Source organism: Scatophagus argus, chromosome 5, assembly GCF_020382885.2.
Source record: "Scatophagus argus isolate fScaArg1 chromosome 5, fScaArg1.pri, whole genome shotgun sequence".
NCBI lineage: Eukaryota > Metazoa > Chordata > Actinopteri > Scatophagidae > Scatophagus > Scatophagus argus.
In genome coordinates this window covers 12,731,696-12,751,128 of record NC_058497.1, presented here as the reverse complement: position 1 = coordinate 12,751,128, position 19,433 = coordinate 12,731,696, and the positions used below count along the sequence as shown (strand labels likewise).

Sequence of the window (19,433 nt, the reverse complement as noted above, 5' to 3'; positions counted from 1 at the left end):
TTTATAGGAGTACAAGAACAAAAGGCAGAGCTGGATTTCATTCCCAGGATCTCCTATTTACTAGATAGGCACTTCAAGGAACTAAGCCACAGCACCTCCTTCAGCAAACCCTGGACACAGGGCTCCAGAGGAGCTTCAACAATTAGTCGATTAATCAATTTAGTAATTGGCAGAAAATTAGTTGCCAAATATTTTGACCGGTTAAGTAATTTTTCAAGCAACAACATCAAAAATTTGGTTCTGACTTCATAAATGTAAGAATTTACTGCTTTCCTTTGTTATTTATAATTGTAAATGAGGAGTCTCTTTTTATTTTGGAGGGGGCATTTCATAGATCAAACAATTAATCGTGAAAATAATGGAAAGATTAAATTATAATGAAAATAATTGGTAGTTGCAATCCTAGTGTCCTGTGTCAACTCTCCCCATTTCCCTGACCACTGGACTGTGTTATAACAAATGCTATTCGTTCCCCTATTGTCTACTTAAATGTATGGCAATGTGTGACAGATGAAATTATTGTGTCAGATCTAATTCCCCATTAAAAGTTCGGTAGTCTCCAGTGTCCAATTACATCCATATGACAGGCCCTAGCTGCAATGTACTGAGGGGAAAAAATGAGGTGATTCTCTATAAAATTGTCTAATTCACTACACTCCGTAGAGATCCCAAATTCTTAAAACCACACTGAAAATGTCTTTAAAGATCTGCACAAAGACATCATCTTTTCAAACAGCTGAAGGATAAAGCATGGTTCAGTACGTAATCTACAGCTGATAAAAAAGCCTGACTGTTGTAAAGGCACTACTGGGATTCAAATTCAGGATCTCATGTTTCAAAAAAATCTAGAACTTGAAATTGAGACATGATATCAAATTAGATGTTTAGGATTAATATGAGGATCATGTGTCACATCACTGTCAGTCTAAATTAAAACTCTGAGTCTTTGATGTGCATTTTAAGAAGCTGATGCAGTTTATATGAGCAGTCACACGGTTGCATTACCCAAGGCTTTGAGGTTTAATCTCTGAGACAATTTCTGTCAAAAAACTGAGGCAAAAAACTAGCATTGACTATCTTGTGACAATAGCTGTTTAAAGTTGTAAATACAGCTCATAGCAGAGCAAATAACTTCGCTTACAGTGACCTTTGATACATTGTGACATGAGAATATATTTCCAAAATGAAAGCATTTTGCGAGCAAGTTTTAAAGGCACTGTTGGGATTCAAACCCAGGATTTCATGTTTACTCGAGAGGCTCTTTAAACAACTAAAGCACAATACCTGTACGTGAAGTCTATGACAACGTGTGTCAAAACTTACCCCTGACCACTTGATCTTCATGTTGTAAAAGCTATCTCTGGTGGTGTCTATGGTGTGACAAATGCAGTCAACTACAATGTAAATCTCCATTTAAGCATTTTAGGAAAAATTAGCAAATAGTAAACTTCGTCAAATCACATGACCATGACTATTTGTCTAATATACCTGAAGCCACACTGCAGTTGGACAAACATGCAACATGTTTGGGAAGCTTCATTGGTCGAGTGGTTCAATGATAAATCTTGGTCCTTCATAGTGATGATAACTGATCTCTCAGATTAAGGGCTGTATTTTCTCAGAGTGAGACAAAGACTCAAGACAAAGAAGGCAATAATTTCAGAGTTACTTTTACAGTAACCAAGTATATGATTTTCTGAGTTAAAAAAGGAAATAAGAAACTTTTTTTAGGGCTTGTGATGATATTTTGCATTACAGATCCAGTGCTGGGATCTTATTCTATAGGATCAGATGTCTATATGCCTTAATGCTTTGACAGGTAACAGTTTTGAGCTACAAACATGTAAATGATAAAAATATCAATTTCTGGTCAAAGAATACTGTTCAAATAATGTGTTCTACCTGTACACATACATGTATATATGGATATGGATAATATGCAAAGCAGTAGTGTTCCAGTGAGAGTACAGCACTTCACTACTACTGCTAATACACAGTTCAGTGTGGACTGGAGAAAAGGCACTGCTGAGATTCAAACCCACAATCTCCTGTTTACTAGACAGCCGCCTTAACCAACTACGCAACAGCATCACAGTGAAGAAAAACATAGTTATAATTACTTATTTGTTGGTAGGACATTCCAAAATTCCAAGATATTAAGAGCAACAATATCAAAGAGGAAAAGCAGCAAATTCTTGCCACTGAATGTTTCTATTTTCATACAAGATGTTCAGACCAGAGAGAAGAATCTGCTGACATTCAAATATGGTTTGCCAAACAGCCTTTTTCATAGGAGGTCTGACTCATTTCCAATTGCAGAAATCTTGAGAATTTCTTCTGGAAGGAACATGCAAAAGAACTTGTAAGACAACTCAATCATAATACTTGACCTGAGGCAATTCAATTTCAGTAGCTGATGAGTAAAGAAAAGCAATCAAAACTTCATATAAACACCTCATTACCAACTTGAAATACCTCACAGCCCCTATGCATGTTAGTATGGAACAGACCTTTCAGTTGAAGTTTTGAAAGGTTGAATACTGCATTTCTTCTCTCGAAGACGTTTGTCTATGCCTCCCTTACACTTGCTTTCTTCACTCCCATCATTTGTTCAGCCCACAGTCTATTTATATTCATCCTTAAAACCTCTCTATACCCTCCCTCCACCTCCACATTTGCATTTCCCTTCCCCACACTTATCCCTTCCTATTCTGCACTCTGCTTCCATCGCCTCTCTTTCTCACCTCCATCATCTCTCTCTGCCCATCGTGTATGTGTGTGTGTTTGTATGTTGCATGAGTCAAAAAGCAGTGTCAGCATCAGCTGTGCGTGAAGACGAAAGGGAGACAAATAATGCCCATATGAGTGTGTCCAACAGGAAATACTTGAGTGCTCGAGAGTGGACACTAACTGTGTGTACTGAATGTGTGTGTGTGTGTGTGTGTGAAAAGGCAGACAGATGATCAAATGTGGGAAAACAGCTGGGATCAATGGTTTACAGGACATAGTCTGGGATCAGAGACAACAGGAAAAGCAACATGAGTCACAGACAGAGACAGGCGGAGGAGGGCGGTCATGTTTTCACACTGCGTGATCACCACAAGACATAATAGAGCAGATTTGCCGCAGTTATTCCACCCCAAGACCAAGCAGGCATTTGGACCAAAACATTAGTTTCAGTTTCAATCTCAACATTTTATTTCAGTTGAGATTACAATGTGACAGATAAGTCGTATGCAACAAAATGAATACAATTAAGTGAATATTAGAGATTCAAACTAAGCTCCCACACCAGTAAGTTCATTATTTAAGGGGATATATGCTAGTGTTAGCCAGGCATTAACTTTATACAAACCAATCCCACCACTTCTATTTTGGAAAATGCCAGAAAATAAAACTATTGGGTGGTTAGTAAAAGCAACGTAACATTAAGGACAGAAAATCTGCCCTTAATGTCATGATGAAATAGCAAAAACTCAGGTCAGAGGCTTATTCAGGAGATATTAAAATCATATAAACATTAAAGTTTCCAATAGTACAAGATACAGTTAACTGAAAGTTGCATTTGAACTGTTCAGGTGTGCAAAAATCAGTACAGACTCTCCACAGGATTGGACAATCAGCCAATCGGGGTTGAAAATCAGGGTTTGAATCATGTAGTTTTGTCAAGCAGGTCACAAAAGCCCTTATATGTTTCCCAGGCCTTGTGCTGCATCCAGCTCTGTGCTTAGACTCACAAGTGGTGGGGCCTGAGAGAAAAGATCATTATTGGGTTGTGACAAAATCATGGATGGAAACAGAAGCAGAACGAGCTGATACACCAGAAACTGTTCCCTTTCAGCCTAATAGAAAGAGTGCAGCCATAACAGCATAGCAAACTACTGTTCACATCAGTGACGGTTACTGATAGAGAAGAAATCTCAGTGAAAGATGATGTTACTACAGTATGTCACACGTCAGGATTATCTGAAGGACACTTCAAATCTGTCACTGAATACAGCTTCTACACTGACTGACACCACAGCTCACAGACGAATTAAAGTTAATTGAGTTTAGAGTTTTCTATTACACAAATCCTAAAAATCCCGCTTTTCCCCTGGATAAAACAATAGAAAATCCTTTTATTATATTTGCAGTTCCAATACAACAGCACCACAAACCACAGCCTCCAACACTGCCACACAAGTGAAACAATTCTCTTACTCTCACCAAACACAGAATAACATCAGCATCGTTAAGGCAACAGATGAGGTGGTTTGTTTTGACTCTTATTTGTAACATCTATTATCTGACTGCCTTGTACCTACTACACCCCTTCATTATTTAAACAAAAACATGTTTTAATGGCAAGGTTGTCTAAGGTTGTCCAAAGGCATATAGTAACAGGCAAACGTTGCCTCAGCTATCTGCATAGTGTTTAAATAAAGTTTTCTGAAGTATAAATAAAGGTTAAGTAGGTCATGAATCACCTTGCCTGATTTACAGAACTCTGTCACCTTCGCTTGTCATCATCTCCACCAGCAGAGGTTGTTGGTGCTGTCATTTCAACAAATACACAGGCCACCTAATTACTGTTTATTAGGAGGGTGTGAAACAGTACTGCATTAATTTAGGGTGTTTTTCACTATGAGTCCTGGATTTTCCATTCCTCCTCCTCTTCCTAAATTATTGAGGCTGCAGCAAAACACATTAATGAGGACTCTGATAGCATTTTGGGTCCTAACTGGGGAGGCTCATCTAGCTACTCAGCATGGAGGCCCATTAAGTTTTAATGATATCTGCAGATAATTCCTAGGATTTGCTCAATAAATCTGAGCGAAACACAAATTTCATTTATCCCATGCAAATGTGCCACACAAAATGCAAACATGGGAGGTTCATTTTTAAACCACATTGTGCAATGTCAGTTTTGTGTTAATATTGCTTTAGCCCAAAACCCATTAACCAGTTAATAACTGTTAATAATAATTAAAAAAAAAAAGAATTAGCACAGCGTGACATAAAAGAGGTGCTTTCCTTTTTGTCTGCCTCCAGCGGTGGTCAGCTTTTGTGCGCTAGTGAGGTTATTCACAAGGTTGCCTGACATGTGCCAGACAGAGAAGCTCTGAGTGAGGAGCACACTGGTTTTGTGTAGCCAGACCTATTTGCACACTTTGTTTTACTGCTATACCAGCACTGGAGAGAGGAGCACGCTGGCCTGCATCTACCACTACACTAACAGTAAGCATTGATGAAGTGACAGTTGTGATGCAGCTTTCATTTACGAGAGCTGTCCAGCACTTGTTGGTCTGAGTGTTTTTCAATGATTTTAGCCATACTAACTGTCATCTCCACAATAATGCTCTTCATAGATTCTTCATAAATCAGTCTGTCTCTAGAATGGTACATTTGACGCATTAAAACCTTCACACACTGGTATATTTTTCTCAGATATATTATATCTTGCTAATCATGCTAATCATGAGAACAGATTTTTTTTCTTTTAAAGGCCATCATCAAAGACGAAAGAATAGTGCATAGGGCTTTTTCCAATTCGCTTTCACTTGTGTTTCACAACACAAATACGATACAGAAAATGTGTTACAGCTTTCATTCAGTTCTTATTCAGCCACGAGGGCAGGTGGGTGGATGAAAGCTCAGTCAATGCTACTAAATGTGTATGGGGTACATACAAGCATACTTGAGACTCATTTTCATGGTTTGTGCTGTGTGTGTATGTGTGTGTGTGTGTGCTTGTGTGTAGCTGCTGAGGCAGACATAAGGGTATGGAGGATTTAGCTGGATTGAGGACACCAAGTTGACTCCCTGAGTCCACCAACTCGTCAACGTTTTCTACTCTCTCTCTCTCTCTCTCTCTCTCTTATCCTCTCTCTGAATACTAGTCCAACTAAAATGCACTCTCAGAGCATTAAACACATAGCCTGAAAGCACTCAAGTTAGCTTGTGTATGTGCATGTTTGTTTGAGAGTGTGCTTTAATTTAAAGTCAGCCTATTGACTAATTAGGGTAAAAAACCTCAGAACAGATTTAGGGATTTAGGAGTTAAAATCTTCCATGGGCTTTAAGCAAGAAACTGTTTATCTGTCAACAGTGTGAGTGTATAAGTCTGTGTGTGTGTGTGTGTGTGTGTGTGTTTCATTTCACTATATGGACACATTTTCCTTGCCCTGCGGGGTCCAGCTATTTTTAAGTAGTAGTTTCAGTCCAGATTCATCAAAGAGGTGTTTTACAGGGACAAAGTACAGTATATTCTATAATATAGATAAACACTCTGTACTATACATACGTTCTGCATTCATACCCTGGACACAGACAGGTCAATAAGTGCTTCTTCCCGTGGACATCCCTACTGCATTATTAACATTTAAGTTAGGCGACATTTGTTACAAGAGCCAGAGCTTGGAGTCCCAGTAAGGTACTGGCTTAGTCAAATCAGCCACGCCGCAGCTGCAATACTAATAAAAACTCCTCAAATGACTGATGTTGCACATCTACTGCACTGATAAAGGACCACTGTGGTCCACTATGAGCTGTCTAGTTTAACTACAGTCTGTCTCTATAAAGCTTCAGTGAGCACACACAAAAACTGATCAAAACAATGCCCCTTTCCATCCTGTACCCTTCTCATGTGGGCTACATAAAAACTATGACAGATCAGTCATTTCCGTTACACTGGTGTAGACAGCTGACAGTTTGTCCAGCTGCTGCCCATTAGCACCTCAGGTTCTACTCTGCTGAAAAGACAAGTGGTGCTGACAACAGCAACAATGGTCAAAGTCACTGTGTACTGAATAACCATCTCGCTCTCATGTGAACTCATGATGTGACTTTCACATAATCCTAAATTTTCTGATCTTAAAAATATCTAGATGAGAGCCATATCACCAACAGAAAAACTAGTGGGACCTCAGTGTCTTGCCTAAGGACATAGCAACAATGCACACGCTCGGTGCTGCAGGGGCTTTGAGTCCAAAAAAATCAGTCTCCCTCATCACTGCACCACCCTGCTGCTCCTGATTTCACCAGCACGAGAACGTCTGATCAGAAATAATTACAGGACATAACAGTCTAGTGGAACATACTGAGAAAACACTGCAGGAGGCATCTTTCACATATGAGGGTGACAAAGGCATTCTGAAGACCTTTACCCAGTGGTGTGTAGCTCCATACCTCGCAAACTGAAAGAACTAACAAATTGTGGTTGCATATGTTAAACTGGCTCTCCCTCTCTCCCACAAGTGAGACCAGAGCCTTGATCACTCTCCAAAACCCAGCAGCAACAAGGCAATCTGTTCTCAAACAGCTGGAGCTGCCCCCGAGAGCGAGAGGAGGAGAAAGAGGGAGGAATGAGAGGGAAGTCACGGAGAGAGAAAAGAGGTAGAGAAAGTGTGAAAGTTAGAAAAGGACAGGAAGACAGGGATGAAGCAGACAGTATTAGAGATTTTGCTGTCATAAATAATCAATGCTTAGTCAACACAGAAAATGAGAGCGTGTGAAGGAACCAGGGTTTCCTCCCATTGCCAAATCCAAAAGGGAAAACTGCCAGACTCACACACGTCATGACTAAACACAGCTGAGCCAAAATGAAAAAGAGAGATATGGAGACAGACAAAAAGTGCCTGTCAAAAGAGAGACTTAAAAAATGCAACCGAGGGAGACGGAAAGGAGGTCAGAAAGGTACAAAATGAAATTTGGAAAAGAAAGAGAGGAAGAAAGAAACAGAGACGAAGAGCAAAAAACAGGGCAGCAGGAAATTCCTTCGTCATTTTCCCGACCCTTTGTCCTTCTCAAAAAGCTGGAATATGACAATACTCCTCCTCTTTTTTCTTTCCCATGTCACTCCTCCCTCACTCATTAGCTGTTTCTTTCTTTCTTTTTATGCATGGCAGCGTCCACGCATGGCAGTGTGCATGCATGCATGATGTGCACAACATAGTCAGCAATAATGACTAGATTTAAAATCATCTGGCAGTTACTGAGTGTGTTCCTCACAATGAGAACTGTTAGTACATGCGTGTACTACAGATGTGTTCATACCTCATGTCTTCCAGCAGGTCACATTCGGTCTGGTGTTTAAAGTGCAGTCTTGTCATCTGCTCTGTGTGTGTGTTTTTCAGCTCCTGTGTCACTTTGACCTGGAGGAGATATAAAAGACACATCAAGTTCAAGATTTGAGATGTATTCATTCGTCTGCTGAGCAAGTGTCTTAGTGTCTTGTTTAAAACAAAACAAACAAACAAAAATATATAAATATGTGGCTCATATTCACTTGCAGCAAACCCAACTCTACAACAAGTTATTGACCTTTCCATATTGATACTATCACTAATGAGATAACAAAAACTGATATCAGCTGAGATATTGGTTATAATAAAAGAGCTAAAATATTGTTTTATAGTTTTTTTCTGGTTGTGAAAGAGTTCAGTGTACCACTACCTGCGTGCAGGAGATCTACACATTAATAATTGATTATGATTTTTTTTCTCAGTGGCCATATCACTCATCCATTGGTAGATTAAATGTTGCATGAAATCATTGAAAGTCACACACAAACAGGACACCACAGCAATATTGTCCAGATGGACTGAAACTAAAAATATTTTCTAAAGCAATATCTATGAAATGTCTTTGGAGGTTTGAGAGTCCAAGGAGATATCTTCTTTTTTCATCCATCAAACAGGAAAAAATTCAAAATAATATGTAACACAGTAAGTGTAAAACAGTAAAACAGTAAATTCTCACATTTGAAAAGCTAGAAAGAGTAAATATTTGAAAGGTTTGTATGATAAAATTACATAAACAATTATCATCCTGAAGTTCCCCAAAATTCACTAAATGTACTGAGAAAAATATTAAGCACATGCAAGTAAAAACTATTATTCTGTTGTGATTTCTTTCACTGAATTTATCACAAAGGAGATGATGGAGATCAAAACAGAGAAAGTCAGGTGGATTTTCTTAGCCCTGACATACAGATTGTGCAAAAGAGGGGTACAGCTCATGTCTGGATGTCTTTTTTTTATATTAGCGTCAAAGATTTTGGCTCCTGAGTCACTGTGGCTTCCATACAGACAGACACACACACAATTTAACCCCTATTGGCCACTCTAACTGCCAATCACCTGTCACTGTGTTCAGCTCTAGAATCACCTGAAAGGATAATGCACATACACACACTCCCATCAGTAATCCATCAATGTAACAATCAGAGTTCAGGTTTTGTCAGACTTTTGGACAGACTGAACGAGGCTTTGTGCAGTCAGGGTGACTGAAGACATTTAACAGCCCATAACAGCATTTAGGAACAGACAGACTCCATGTGCATTAGGGGAAGATGCTAATTGTATTGACTCCTACACAAACTCATTTAGGTGGTCAGACGTGGGGTTATAACCCACTCAGCCTTGTGCAAAAACAGAGAGAGCTCACTTTTAATAAGTACACAAAGTACACAAAACAAAACACACACACAGACTCACTGTGATGGTCATTGTGTATTGTCGGGTGAATGTCATCGGCTATTCACCAGAGTAACAGTGGGCAAATTCATGAGTGTTCTAGACTAAACAATCAACAACACAGCACACACTACACTGGCTAACACTAACACACACACACACACACTGCAGAGCTCTTTTCTTTCATGTGCTGTGTCTTTGAAGATAAGGAGGGAGCGGTTCATAACATTATCAGGGCAAAATGACTTCACTTGATTTCACCTTCTATCACTCATCGGACACCATAGGGGGGAGAGGGGGCAAAGGGTGACACAGAGGTACGACACAGAGATGGGGAGACAAAATCAGAGGACAAGTGGGGAAGAATATGATGGATGATTAAGTGGGACTGGGAAATATGGGAGAGAAGAGAAGACGGCGAGACTGAGAAAGAGATGGTCAGTGAGAAGAGGGGGAGAGCAACACTCGAAAAGACTGGTTATGGAAAAGTTCATTGTGAGGCAAAGCAAAAGAAATATTCTGTATGTTTAAGGAAAAGAACTCAGGCAGCAGGCTTTGTGGCAGGTGACAGGTTTGTGGCAGCAGGCAGGTGTATATGTTAAAAAAAAGTGGTTCCTGTTACGTAACCGAAACATCATGCATGTATTTTTACCATGCTTACGCATGTGTGAGCAGAAAACAAAACCACAACTGGAGTGAGGCGATGTGACCTAAAATCTATATCAAGATAACTGATGAAATTCACTTCAATGAGTGTACAAAAGCGCATGTGTGTCCTTTTTAACACGACAGCTCGCTTCTGATATGTTTATGATGTTTACTTACAGTCTGACCAGTTAAAAACACTGGGGTGTTCACTGATTCATTGGTTGAATGTCCTGTTAGATGCCATTGGTTATGTAGCTAAATTCTGAAATCAGTAAGCATGGTTGGTATGGTATGACTTGGTATGGCAAAACACTGATGATACTTTAGATTTATTGTCCAATCGTAATAAAATAACTTAAAATGTAAAGTAACACATATCAATACAAGAGCTCCATAAAATACTCCCTTCAAAAAATACTACAGAGTTGAGCCAATGCTTCTTTGATACAGTCTCAACATAACTTTAATATTACTTTAGATAGATAGATTATCATATTGTCCCACCATATTTTCCCACCTCATTAGCAGTCAACTTTAATTTAAACAACATAAATCTAATATATGAGAGCCAAACAAGTTCGATCTGTAAGCCGATGTGCTGAGACACAGACACAACACTTAAGGGGCTATATGTCGCACTGGGAGAGAAATTATTAGCTGCCAACAGTCTGATCTTTGGCTGTGATGCTGTGAGCTGAGTGTACTGAGTGTGCCAGACACATTGGAAGGGGGTAACACATCAGTATCTTGCAAATTCTGTTTTATTTGTGAAAGTATTTGCACATCAATTTGAATGGGAAAGATACTGACAGCTGGCATCTTACTAAATGAATATGACCATAATCACCTGATCACAGACACACAGCGAGAGAAGACAACCACAGATGTCTCTGCTGCCTCAGTGATGAAAGGACCAGTTCAAGTGTGTGTGTGTGTGTGTGTGTGTGTGTTTTACAGACATGATATGACATGTTCAGGGCCAGTTTGCATGTAGAAACCCAGAGCATAAACGGCACTGGGGGAATATGTGGTAATTAAGAGGAAAACTGTGCAGAGGTTCACAGCAGGCTAATTGGCTCTCATGCATCTATTTCAGGACAACACATATACACACATACACGCACACGTAAAAAGCAATGGACAAGCAACTTCATCACACCCTCACACCACCCACATTAAAGCTTGGGTACCAAGCTATAGGGGACTGTGGGATTTTTTTTTCTCAGCCCATACAGAATCGATAACTCAGTATCAGATATGGCTCTGCCAGCATGTCTCCTCAGTCTGTGCGTGTGTGTATGTTTTGTCAGCTCAGGCTTTGATGAAATGATGTGACCCTGGACGGACTGACTGTCTTCCTTTCAGACAAGAAGCGTCACAACGTGGAGAGACGACAGCTTCAGTTATGCTTTCAGTTGTCACAATTCCACCATGTATTAATTAGCAAGAATAACGCCGGCGCTACACGACACGGATGGCACATTTTGGACTGCATTAATTACTGTAGTGTTTCTAGCCATAATGTTACTGCCATAAGTTAACATACAAATGCCCTCTGTTTTTCATTTAAAGTTACTGCTACAACAGTACGTATTAAAAGGACAATCACAATATCATACTCCATTACTAACACGGGCTGGTGCTTTGTGCAAATCGTCTCATGTTAGCACACCTAGCGGTTTTTAGCTAACGTTATTTGACGTTTGACGGCTCACGCTGGACAGATGCACATTAATGTCACTAGGTTACTGACTAACCTAGCTAGCAAACGCTGCTAATGGCTAGCAAATGTCTTTTTCCCCCCCTTTAATTTTCTTAAGCCTGTAGCATCAGACGCGCATTGTGTGGTTAGTAAAACACAATATCCACAGCTACGGTTACTACACTCTTATCTGTCATTGTCTGTACAGCCCAGCTAAAACATAACGGACTCACGAAATAACTCACCTTCCTCGGCGGCGGCTGCATTTTGGAGTATTGACATGAATGGTATTTCCCTCGTGAGATGTATTGTAATTCCAAGAGGAAATCCAAATCAGCGTGGGACTGATGTTTTGTTTTCTCAAACAAAAATCCTCCCCTCAAGACGACAGGGAGGAAAGACGAGAGTTAAATTTGTACTCCGGCGGCCATGATTGATGATAAATGGCTGGTTTATGCAGGGTAGAAACTGAAGCTACGAGGAAAGACTGAATACACTTGTGTTTGTTACTGCCACAACCAAGGACTAGTGTGTGCTGTACAGTGTTGTGGAGCAGAAGAGCAGACAGGGAAGAGGTAAAAGGAGGTGGGGGGGGGGCTATTAACGGGGAACCCCATTCAGCAACTAAGCTCAACGGCTCCCCGAAGTGGCCAGAAACGGAATAGCACCCGGTCAGTGATGAGAAACACCGGCAGCAGAAAGACATCCTTTTTGTTATGCCTTTTCTCGCCTGGCGTCGACAGCAACCTCGATTAACACTTGTGCAAATGTGTTTCACATTAAATAAGGGGAGAAGAAGGACGGTAACTACAAAACAGGACTATTTGTCCTTTTTTTTGTTTTCCCGAGCCTCGCTCAAGGAGAAAAGCCTGACACTGACAGGAGGCTGCGTCCCGCAGACCTGCATAGCAACAAGAAACCGCAGTCGATCGAGGAAAAATCGATCAGGGGTTGGGACGAATAAAACATTATTTAAAACGAGTGATTAAAAAATTCGTTTAAAAAAACATCTTACCCAATTTTAGATTTTTAATCCTGACAAGTTGAAAAATTATTTTCAACCTGTCACAATAAATTATAATATGCATATGGTATCACACATTCACCAAAATAAGCACTGAGCCATAAATTAATAATGCATTTCAAAATTTATTAAACTAATTTATAGTAGGCTATAGGGTGCTTTTAAAAAATCCATGGCATAGGGCTTACAGCGAATAGGCAGGAAAAAACAAGGTCATTGGGCTCAATGGAAGTTTGGGCTGAGTGAACATTACAGTGAACACTGTCTGAAACCCTGGTAATAAGTTGGCTGCATGTATTTATGCAGCCTGCAAGTAAGTGTATAATAAGTGCATAGGGGAAACTAAAATTGCTCAAACCTCTCAAGGTTAAGACTACAGTGTTACTGATGGGAACAAATGCAGTCAGTGTTATTCCTGGTCACAAATTCTTCTTCTCGCATTGTTGGTTCAACCAATGTCATTCTACAATATTTTGTTATATGGTTGGCAAACAACGGTGTCTTACAAAAAAGTATTTTGCTTTGTGTCTCCTACGTGCCATGGTCAAGGTTAAGGTTAAGGGCTGTGTAATCATTAATACATAGAGTTTCTGGAACAGGTAAGACATTAAGTACTCCTTCTCACCTTTCTTCTCAGTATAACACTCAAACTAACACATATATTGAAACACATGCACACACGCTGGCATTTAGAGAAAACAAACACATCTATTAACAACAACACACATCCCTTCGGGCCAGTGGCACAGAAGAAAATGGCTGACAGTCGTTGTATCATATTGTATTTGTTAGGATCTTGCCAGGATGCTTTTGGTTTATGATTCCTCTTAGGAGCATCTGTATTTCCTTTATCCATACACAAGGTAAAAGGTAAGACGCTTTACAGTAAAAGTATTTCAGTTGAAAGTGCAAAGAAGAGCATAAATGGTTACTTTCTACTCACAGATTGCATATTTTCTAGAAATGTGACAAGTCATGGATTATCTTTGATATTCTTTGCGTATCGGTGTTGTAAAATTCATGTTGTTTGTCTGCATGGCTCTTGGGAACATTGTATTTTGATGAGGACACAAAGGCTGCGTGGCAATATCACTTACAAAGCGCTTACAAAATCTTTATGATAGCAGCTGTGCTTTTGTATTAAGATTTACTTCAAAAGGTGGTTGAAAAACAGCTATTGTAATAAGATTCTTTTCTAATTCCCTTTTGCTATCAAAAGCTAGGTTACAGAGAAAAAGAAATGGTAATAAGAATCACATAGATCTATATTTAACCCAGTGGGCCTAATGGTTGCATGTGTTTGTCTCAATAGGATTAAAGAACTACTGATTTTTTAAAATTATGTCTCGCTGAGTTTTCATTTTAAATAAATATTTCAGTTTAAGATGGTGAATACCTTGTCCTAGTCACTGTCCGTTTGACAAAGAGAGACCAACAGCCTCAGGCCTGTTGACGCACTATATACAGGCTGCAGCCTGTCAGGCAGGCACACACCTCCACAAGTTTTCACCCACCGAAGTATCTTAGGTAAGCATTCAACCATTAACACCACTCTGACACACACTGTATCTGCTCTTGAGAATGAGGATGTATATTACATAGGATGGTGAACCAAGGACAGCCAGTGTGAGTAATTTCATATGTTTTAGGGGTTTTGTCTATGGGGAACAAGTCTTTAATATGCTTTTTAGGCACCCAGTGTGAATATTTTTTGCACAGCCTGTTTAAAAAGACATAACACAAGCTACTATATTGATGAACAGTAAGTTGTGCTCAGTTTGGTATAGCATGGCATGCACTCAGCAGATCAGAAGAATTTGGGGGGACTACAAAAGGGGCCGTCGGTCTCAGGTCTGTTATCTGTTAAATTTAACTTGCAGCTGTTTTGAAGAGAAAAGAGCAAAGGGTACACAGTGAGCAAGCAGCAATGTTTTGGACAAAGAGGAAATAATGTCAGAGAGAAAGAAAAACAGCGCATGCTGTAGGTTAACTCATCAGTCAACTGAGAAACAAGTAAGTTTGCTGTCTACTGTCTCATTTGCATGCAAGTCTTTAAGGCGCCGTGCTGAGTCACATGCATTTACATAAATGGTTTGAACTGGAGTTTGTCATATTAACAGACAGATTTGTAGAGGAAAAGAAATTAGACTAAAGTTAGGTGAGACAACAATGTAGCGTGCATAATAAGTAAAACCAAAAGAAAGGTTCGAACAGGGTTCAAAACAAGGTCTGGTTTGAGTTAAAAAGTTATTCCTCTGTCTCTCCCTCTCGCAGACATGAGGTTTTGGAAAACTCTGACACGCAAACTGCCAGAAAGAGTGCTGTTTTTCTTGCTTGAGAACACAGCTGCCCCAAAAGTTTTGTAAAAAGTTGTTGCCACACATGTTTGTGTGAAATCTTGTTTGAATCTTCTGCAGCTCCGATTTGCTAAGATGTGATATTTAGAGTTGTTTTCTTTAAGGGGGAGGAGAAAGAAGAGGCGACAAGTTTAGACTGCATTTTTCAATCATTTCAATAATCCTCTGAGATGTGGTGTCAAAATGTCATGATGCCTTATTATGTAAACCTGTTGGACCAGGTGGTGGAACAGTAAATCCTGTTACACACATATATAGTACTGCCCTATTTTAGCCAGAAAACCCACATCGTTCTATATTCACACAGTGTCTTATTCCACCAGAAAGTGGATTTAATCAGCTATGATTTAAAATGGGTGCCACCGTTTAAGTACCCTCTTCTCTTCTCTCTATCGCCAACAATTCTTCTCTCATTTACTCAGGAAGAAAAAAGCAATTTAAACAAGTCAGCCTTAAAAAATGACTTTCTATGAAATGCACAATGTCTTTAAAATGGGATGACTCAAGCTACAAACTGGATTGTGTAAAACTGATTGTGAAATGGGTATCTCACTTATGCTTGAGGATGGCATAGCTTTAACTGGGTTGTGCTGCCAAGGCATGCCAAAGCGGATGAGTCAAAGCATCTTAAAATGTAATGTGTCTTGTGATCATACCCATTTCCTGTGTCTCCACATGTTCTGTTTCTGTGAGTGTGATAGCTTCTTCATGGTTAGATAGGTAAAATATCTCTTCATTCAAAATGCATCATATTTATAATCTATTCTTTTGTACTTATCTTTTCCTCAGGTGTTCTCAAAATCAAGATGGCCACCTTTGACAGCAACAAGATCGATCTGATTAATGCCAGCGCCTTCTACTGCAAATTTCAAGAGGATTTTAAATATATTCTCCTTCCTGTCAGCTATGCCCTGGTCTTTGTAGTTGGTCTGGCTCTGAACGCCACAGCATTGTATGTGATTTTGTTTCGCACCAAACGCTGGAAGCCCTCCACTATCTACATGTTCAACCTGACGATGTGCGACACTCTCTACATCCTCACTCTGCCCTTCCTCATCTATTACTACGCAGATGAGAATGACTGGCCCTTCAGCGAACCCTTCTGCAAGCTCATACGCTTCCTGTTTTACGCCAACTTATATGGTACAGTTGTGGTATGGCACAGACCCATACAAACAATTATGGCAGCATGATGAACTACGCACTATGACACAATGTGCTGCACAAAGCCATGCAACACTAGGCTACACTGTGCTGCAATACAGCACAGTATGCTACACTAGGCTATACACTACACTGGGCTACCAAATGATCCGCTATGGTAAGATACAATATGACATGACACAATATGCAGTGCTATGATACAATAAGATACTCTAGGCTATGATGTGGTGTGATACAGCATGGCACAATACAGTATGAATAAGTACAGTGTCATTGTCAGTGTCAGATCCTGCACAATACATCAAAGAACTGCAGGATGTCATACAATAAGAAGAATTTTGATGTAATTTTCAATAAACTTTTGTTCAAACTGATTTACAATGACATCAAAAATTTGAATTCATCTTTCTCAGACATACAGCTTGTGAGACTGTGTGTGACAGACTGTGACAAACAATGAAAATTCCACATTGATTTACAATATATGGTACAGCACAACATGACACAATTTGAAACAACTCGATGGTTGCGATTGCGTTGTTTCAAACTGATATAATGTTTATACAAGTCAACATGACGTGACACAATATTTTCCGATACATTATGATACCATGCGATCATACCATACCTCATAATCTGTAATTCCTGCAGGTTCCATTTTGTTCCTGTGCTGTATCAGTCTGCATCGGTTCGTTGGCATCTGCTACCCAGTCCGCTCCCTCTACTGGGTCAGCGCTCGTCAGGCCAGGCTGGTATCTGTGGCAGTGTGGGCTTGTGTTTTATTCTGCCAGGCACCTGTCCTCTACTTCTCAAGAACTAGGTGAATAATTTGTGTCATGTTGTTCTTTCTTTCTTTCTAAATATCCACGTTCTTTGTATTTTTTGCCAAGTACCTTATCTTAGGATGAATAGCCAACCTGCTACCTAACAAATTTCCTCTCTTACATCACCACTATCTCTTTTTCTGTAGTTCAATGCCAAACATGGCAGCAGTATCATTTAATAATCCTAAACTGTTGAAATCTCTCTCTGTTTTGTCAGGGATGTGGACACCGAGCGGATCTGCTATGACACCACCAGCCCAGAGCTTTTTGATGACTTCTTGGTGTACAGCTCTATCGTGTCAGTTCTCATGTTTGCCCTGCCCTTCATGGTGGTGATGGTGTGCTATGGCCTCATGGTGCGGAAGCTTCTAGAGCCTGGCTGGGGATCTGACGGAGGAGATGAGGGCGAGAGGGGAGGCCTGACAGCCCACCGTTCCAAGCAGAAGTCAGTGAAAATGATAATCATTGTGCTGGTAGCATTCATGCTCTGCTTCCTCCCTTTCCATCTCACCAGGAGCCTTTACTATTCTTTTCGATACCTGAGGCAGGTCAATCCAGCACAGGTGAGGATGAACGCTTTTCTTTATAAGTGTATATATGTAGAGAGAGGAAAAGTTATAATGGCTTGAAAAGTGTCTAACATCTTTATATGTTCATCAGATCAGCTGTAAGTTGTTGGAGGCCTCCAGTGTGGCCTACAAGGTGACCCGACCTTTTGCCAGCGCCAACAGCTGTCTGGATCCCATCCTTTACTTTCTGGCTGGGCAGGATATTCGCAGTAACCTCACCAAGAAAAACAAGCAGGGTACACTGAAACCAGCAAGTGTGAACCAGTGCTCGACAACGCAACTGTGATCCGGTTCTCTGCTGGGACAACTCCTGTACTTATTGCCGGTCTCCTCTGGTGGACGAGACTCCCCTAAACCTGCTTCAAGAACTCAGCTTTCAATATTCAGTGTGTGTTTAGCAAACACAGGACTTTGGAGGGTTGGGCTTCCTACCAAGAAGCAACTGTAAAATTAAAACCAGGGAAAGACTGTAAAACTCTTAGAATCCTATTTGACTGCCAAAAAAGCTCAGTTGAGCACACTGATTCAGATTTCCATCATTACCCAGTAGACGTGCATGTTGAGATTTGACCAAATGTTAAAAATCAATTACTGACAATACTGCTATGATAGCTGACGGTTAGAAATAAACATCTAAATCATGTGGCGCATTCCTGACCGAGGACATTAAAAGCCTTTAAAAAAGAGATCTTTTTTCTCCCATTATGTTTGAAAAGCTGCACTATAATCGCACAGAGCTAAAAGCGTTCCACAGCTGTGGACAACTACTGCACCTGATGTTTGTATGTCTGCATGGGAGCAAGCGGGTTTTCCTCAGCTCACCTTTCTCTAAGCCACACAGGCCACAGAAAGAGGGCACACATGTTCAGCCACTCCTCTGGCTTTTAAGGCTTGTTTTGAATAACCTGATCTTGTGTGTGTGTTTGCGTGTGTGTGTCTTTGTGTCTAAAAATGTGAAGGAATTAAAAATTACATGACAATAAACATCTCTAAGTTTTGACAGAACAGTTTTCAGTGATATGTTTTTTATCTTTTTTTCCTTGTACTTCACTGTATTGGTTAAATTTACATATATAACAACTCTAATTTGTCTTTTTTTTTTTTTTTGCAAGATATTTTCAGAGCTTAACATGTGTGGATTACTTCATCCTTTAATGTCAGTTCACTTACTCTCTCTTAGTTAGTCGCTGATTATTGGAACCATACCTCCTGAAAGGAGAGAAGTTAGTCTTCATGACAGCCCGTCGGTTATGACCTCTCACTTTAATTTATGAGTAGAGTAACCTTCTGAGTCACTGGGTAAGGTCACTGGTTTTAGCTACCCTTGATTTACGTCATCAGTGGACATTTTAATAGATGCAAAACTACCACTAGGGGGTGCTGTCTAACAAATAAGAGGGTCAAGCTATGGAGTTCTAGCTACATTTTTGTCTCATTACTACAAAGTCTCTAGCATATACCTGTTCCACAGACCCACAGCACACACATTTACAGACAACAGCTGCCTGTCACCAGACAAAAATAAATAAATGCAACATTTAAAATACACCTTTTCTTTATTTCAAGAGTAAAAACATCATACAGAAAAAAATGTAATATTATAAATGCAATCTACAAACTTGATGAGATGCTTTTTTTGTCTTTCCTTCCTACCAGCAACACTTCAGCTTTAAAACATGTTTTAATA

At 39.9% G+C, this 19,433-nt stretch overlaps 2 protein-coding genes across 8 annotated transcripts in view; one reads left to right on the top strand and one right to left on the bottom strand.

Moving 5' to 3' along the window:
- Positions 1–12,398, bottom strand: part of LOC124059080 (F-BAR and double SH3 domains protein 2-like) — a 54,115-nt gene extending 41,717 nt beyond the window's left edge. Inside the window, exons 1-2 of one of the 2 annotated variants that reach the window (XM_046388839.1) lie at positions 12,054–12,398; positions 8,038–8,135 (exon numbers count right to left, since the gene is read on the bottom strand). In XM_046388839.1, coding sequence (XP_046244795.1) covers positions 8,038–8,135; positions 12,054–12,074 — 119 coding nt within the window. In that variant the 5' untranslated portion in view covers positions 12,075–12,398. The remainder of the gene's footprint in view (positions 1–8,037; positions 8,136–12,053) is intronic. The other variant, XM_046388840.1, reaches the window with a different exon arrangement.
- A 1,085-nt stretch (positions 12,399–13,483) lies between these two features.
- p2ry2.1 (purinergic receptor P2Y2, tandem duplicate 1) lies at positions 13,484–18,826 on the top strand. 6 transcript variants are annotated; one of them, XM_046388846.1, is made up of 6 exons: positions 13,486–13,695; positions 14,212–14,359; positions 15,979–16,332; positions 17,005–17,173; positions 17,395–17,740; positions 17,838–18,826. In XM_046388846.1, exons 3-6 carry the CDS (start codon positions 15,996–15,998, stop codon positions 18,030–18,032), a joined length of 1,047 nt encoding a protein of 348 aa, XP_046244802.1. In that variant the 5' UTR covers positions 13,486–13,695; positions 14,212–14,359; positions 15,979–15,995; the 3' UTR covers positions 18,033–18,826. The 6 variants fall into 6 exon arrangements, with proteins under 6 accessions (XP_046244798.1, XP_046244802.1, XP_046244801.1 ...); XM_046388845.1 differs by having other exon boundaries at positions 13,486–13,702; XM_046388842.1 differs by lacking the exon at positions 14,212–14,359 and having other exon boundaries at positions 13,484–13,695.
- The last annotated feature ends 607 nt before the right edge of the window (positions 18,827–19,433 follow it).

Coding starts and splice junctions, on each gene's coding strand:
- p2ry2.1 (XM_046388842.1), top strand. CDS start 13,650: ATGATTCCTCTTAGGAGCATCTGTATTTCCTTTATCCATACACAAG. Junction 13,696..15,978: donor TTCCTTTATCCATACACAAG/GTAAAAGGTAAG, acceptor TCTTTTCCTCAG/GTGTTCTCAAAATCAAGATG. Junction 16,333..17,004: donor GTTTTACGCCAACTTATATG/GTACAGTTGTGG, acceptor TAATTCCTGCAG/GTTCCATTTTGTTCCTGTGC.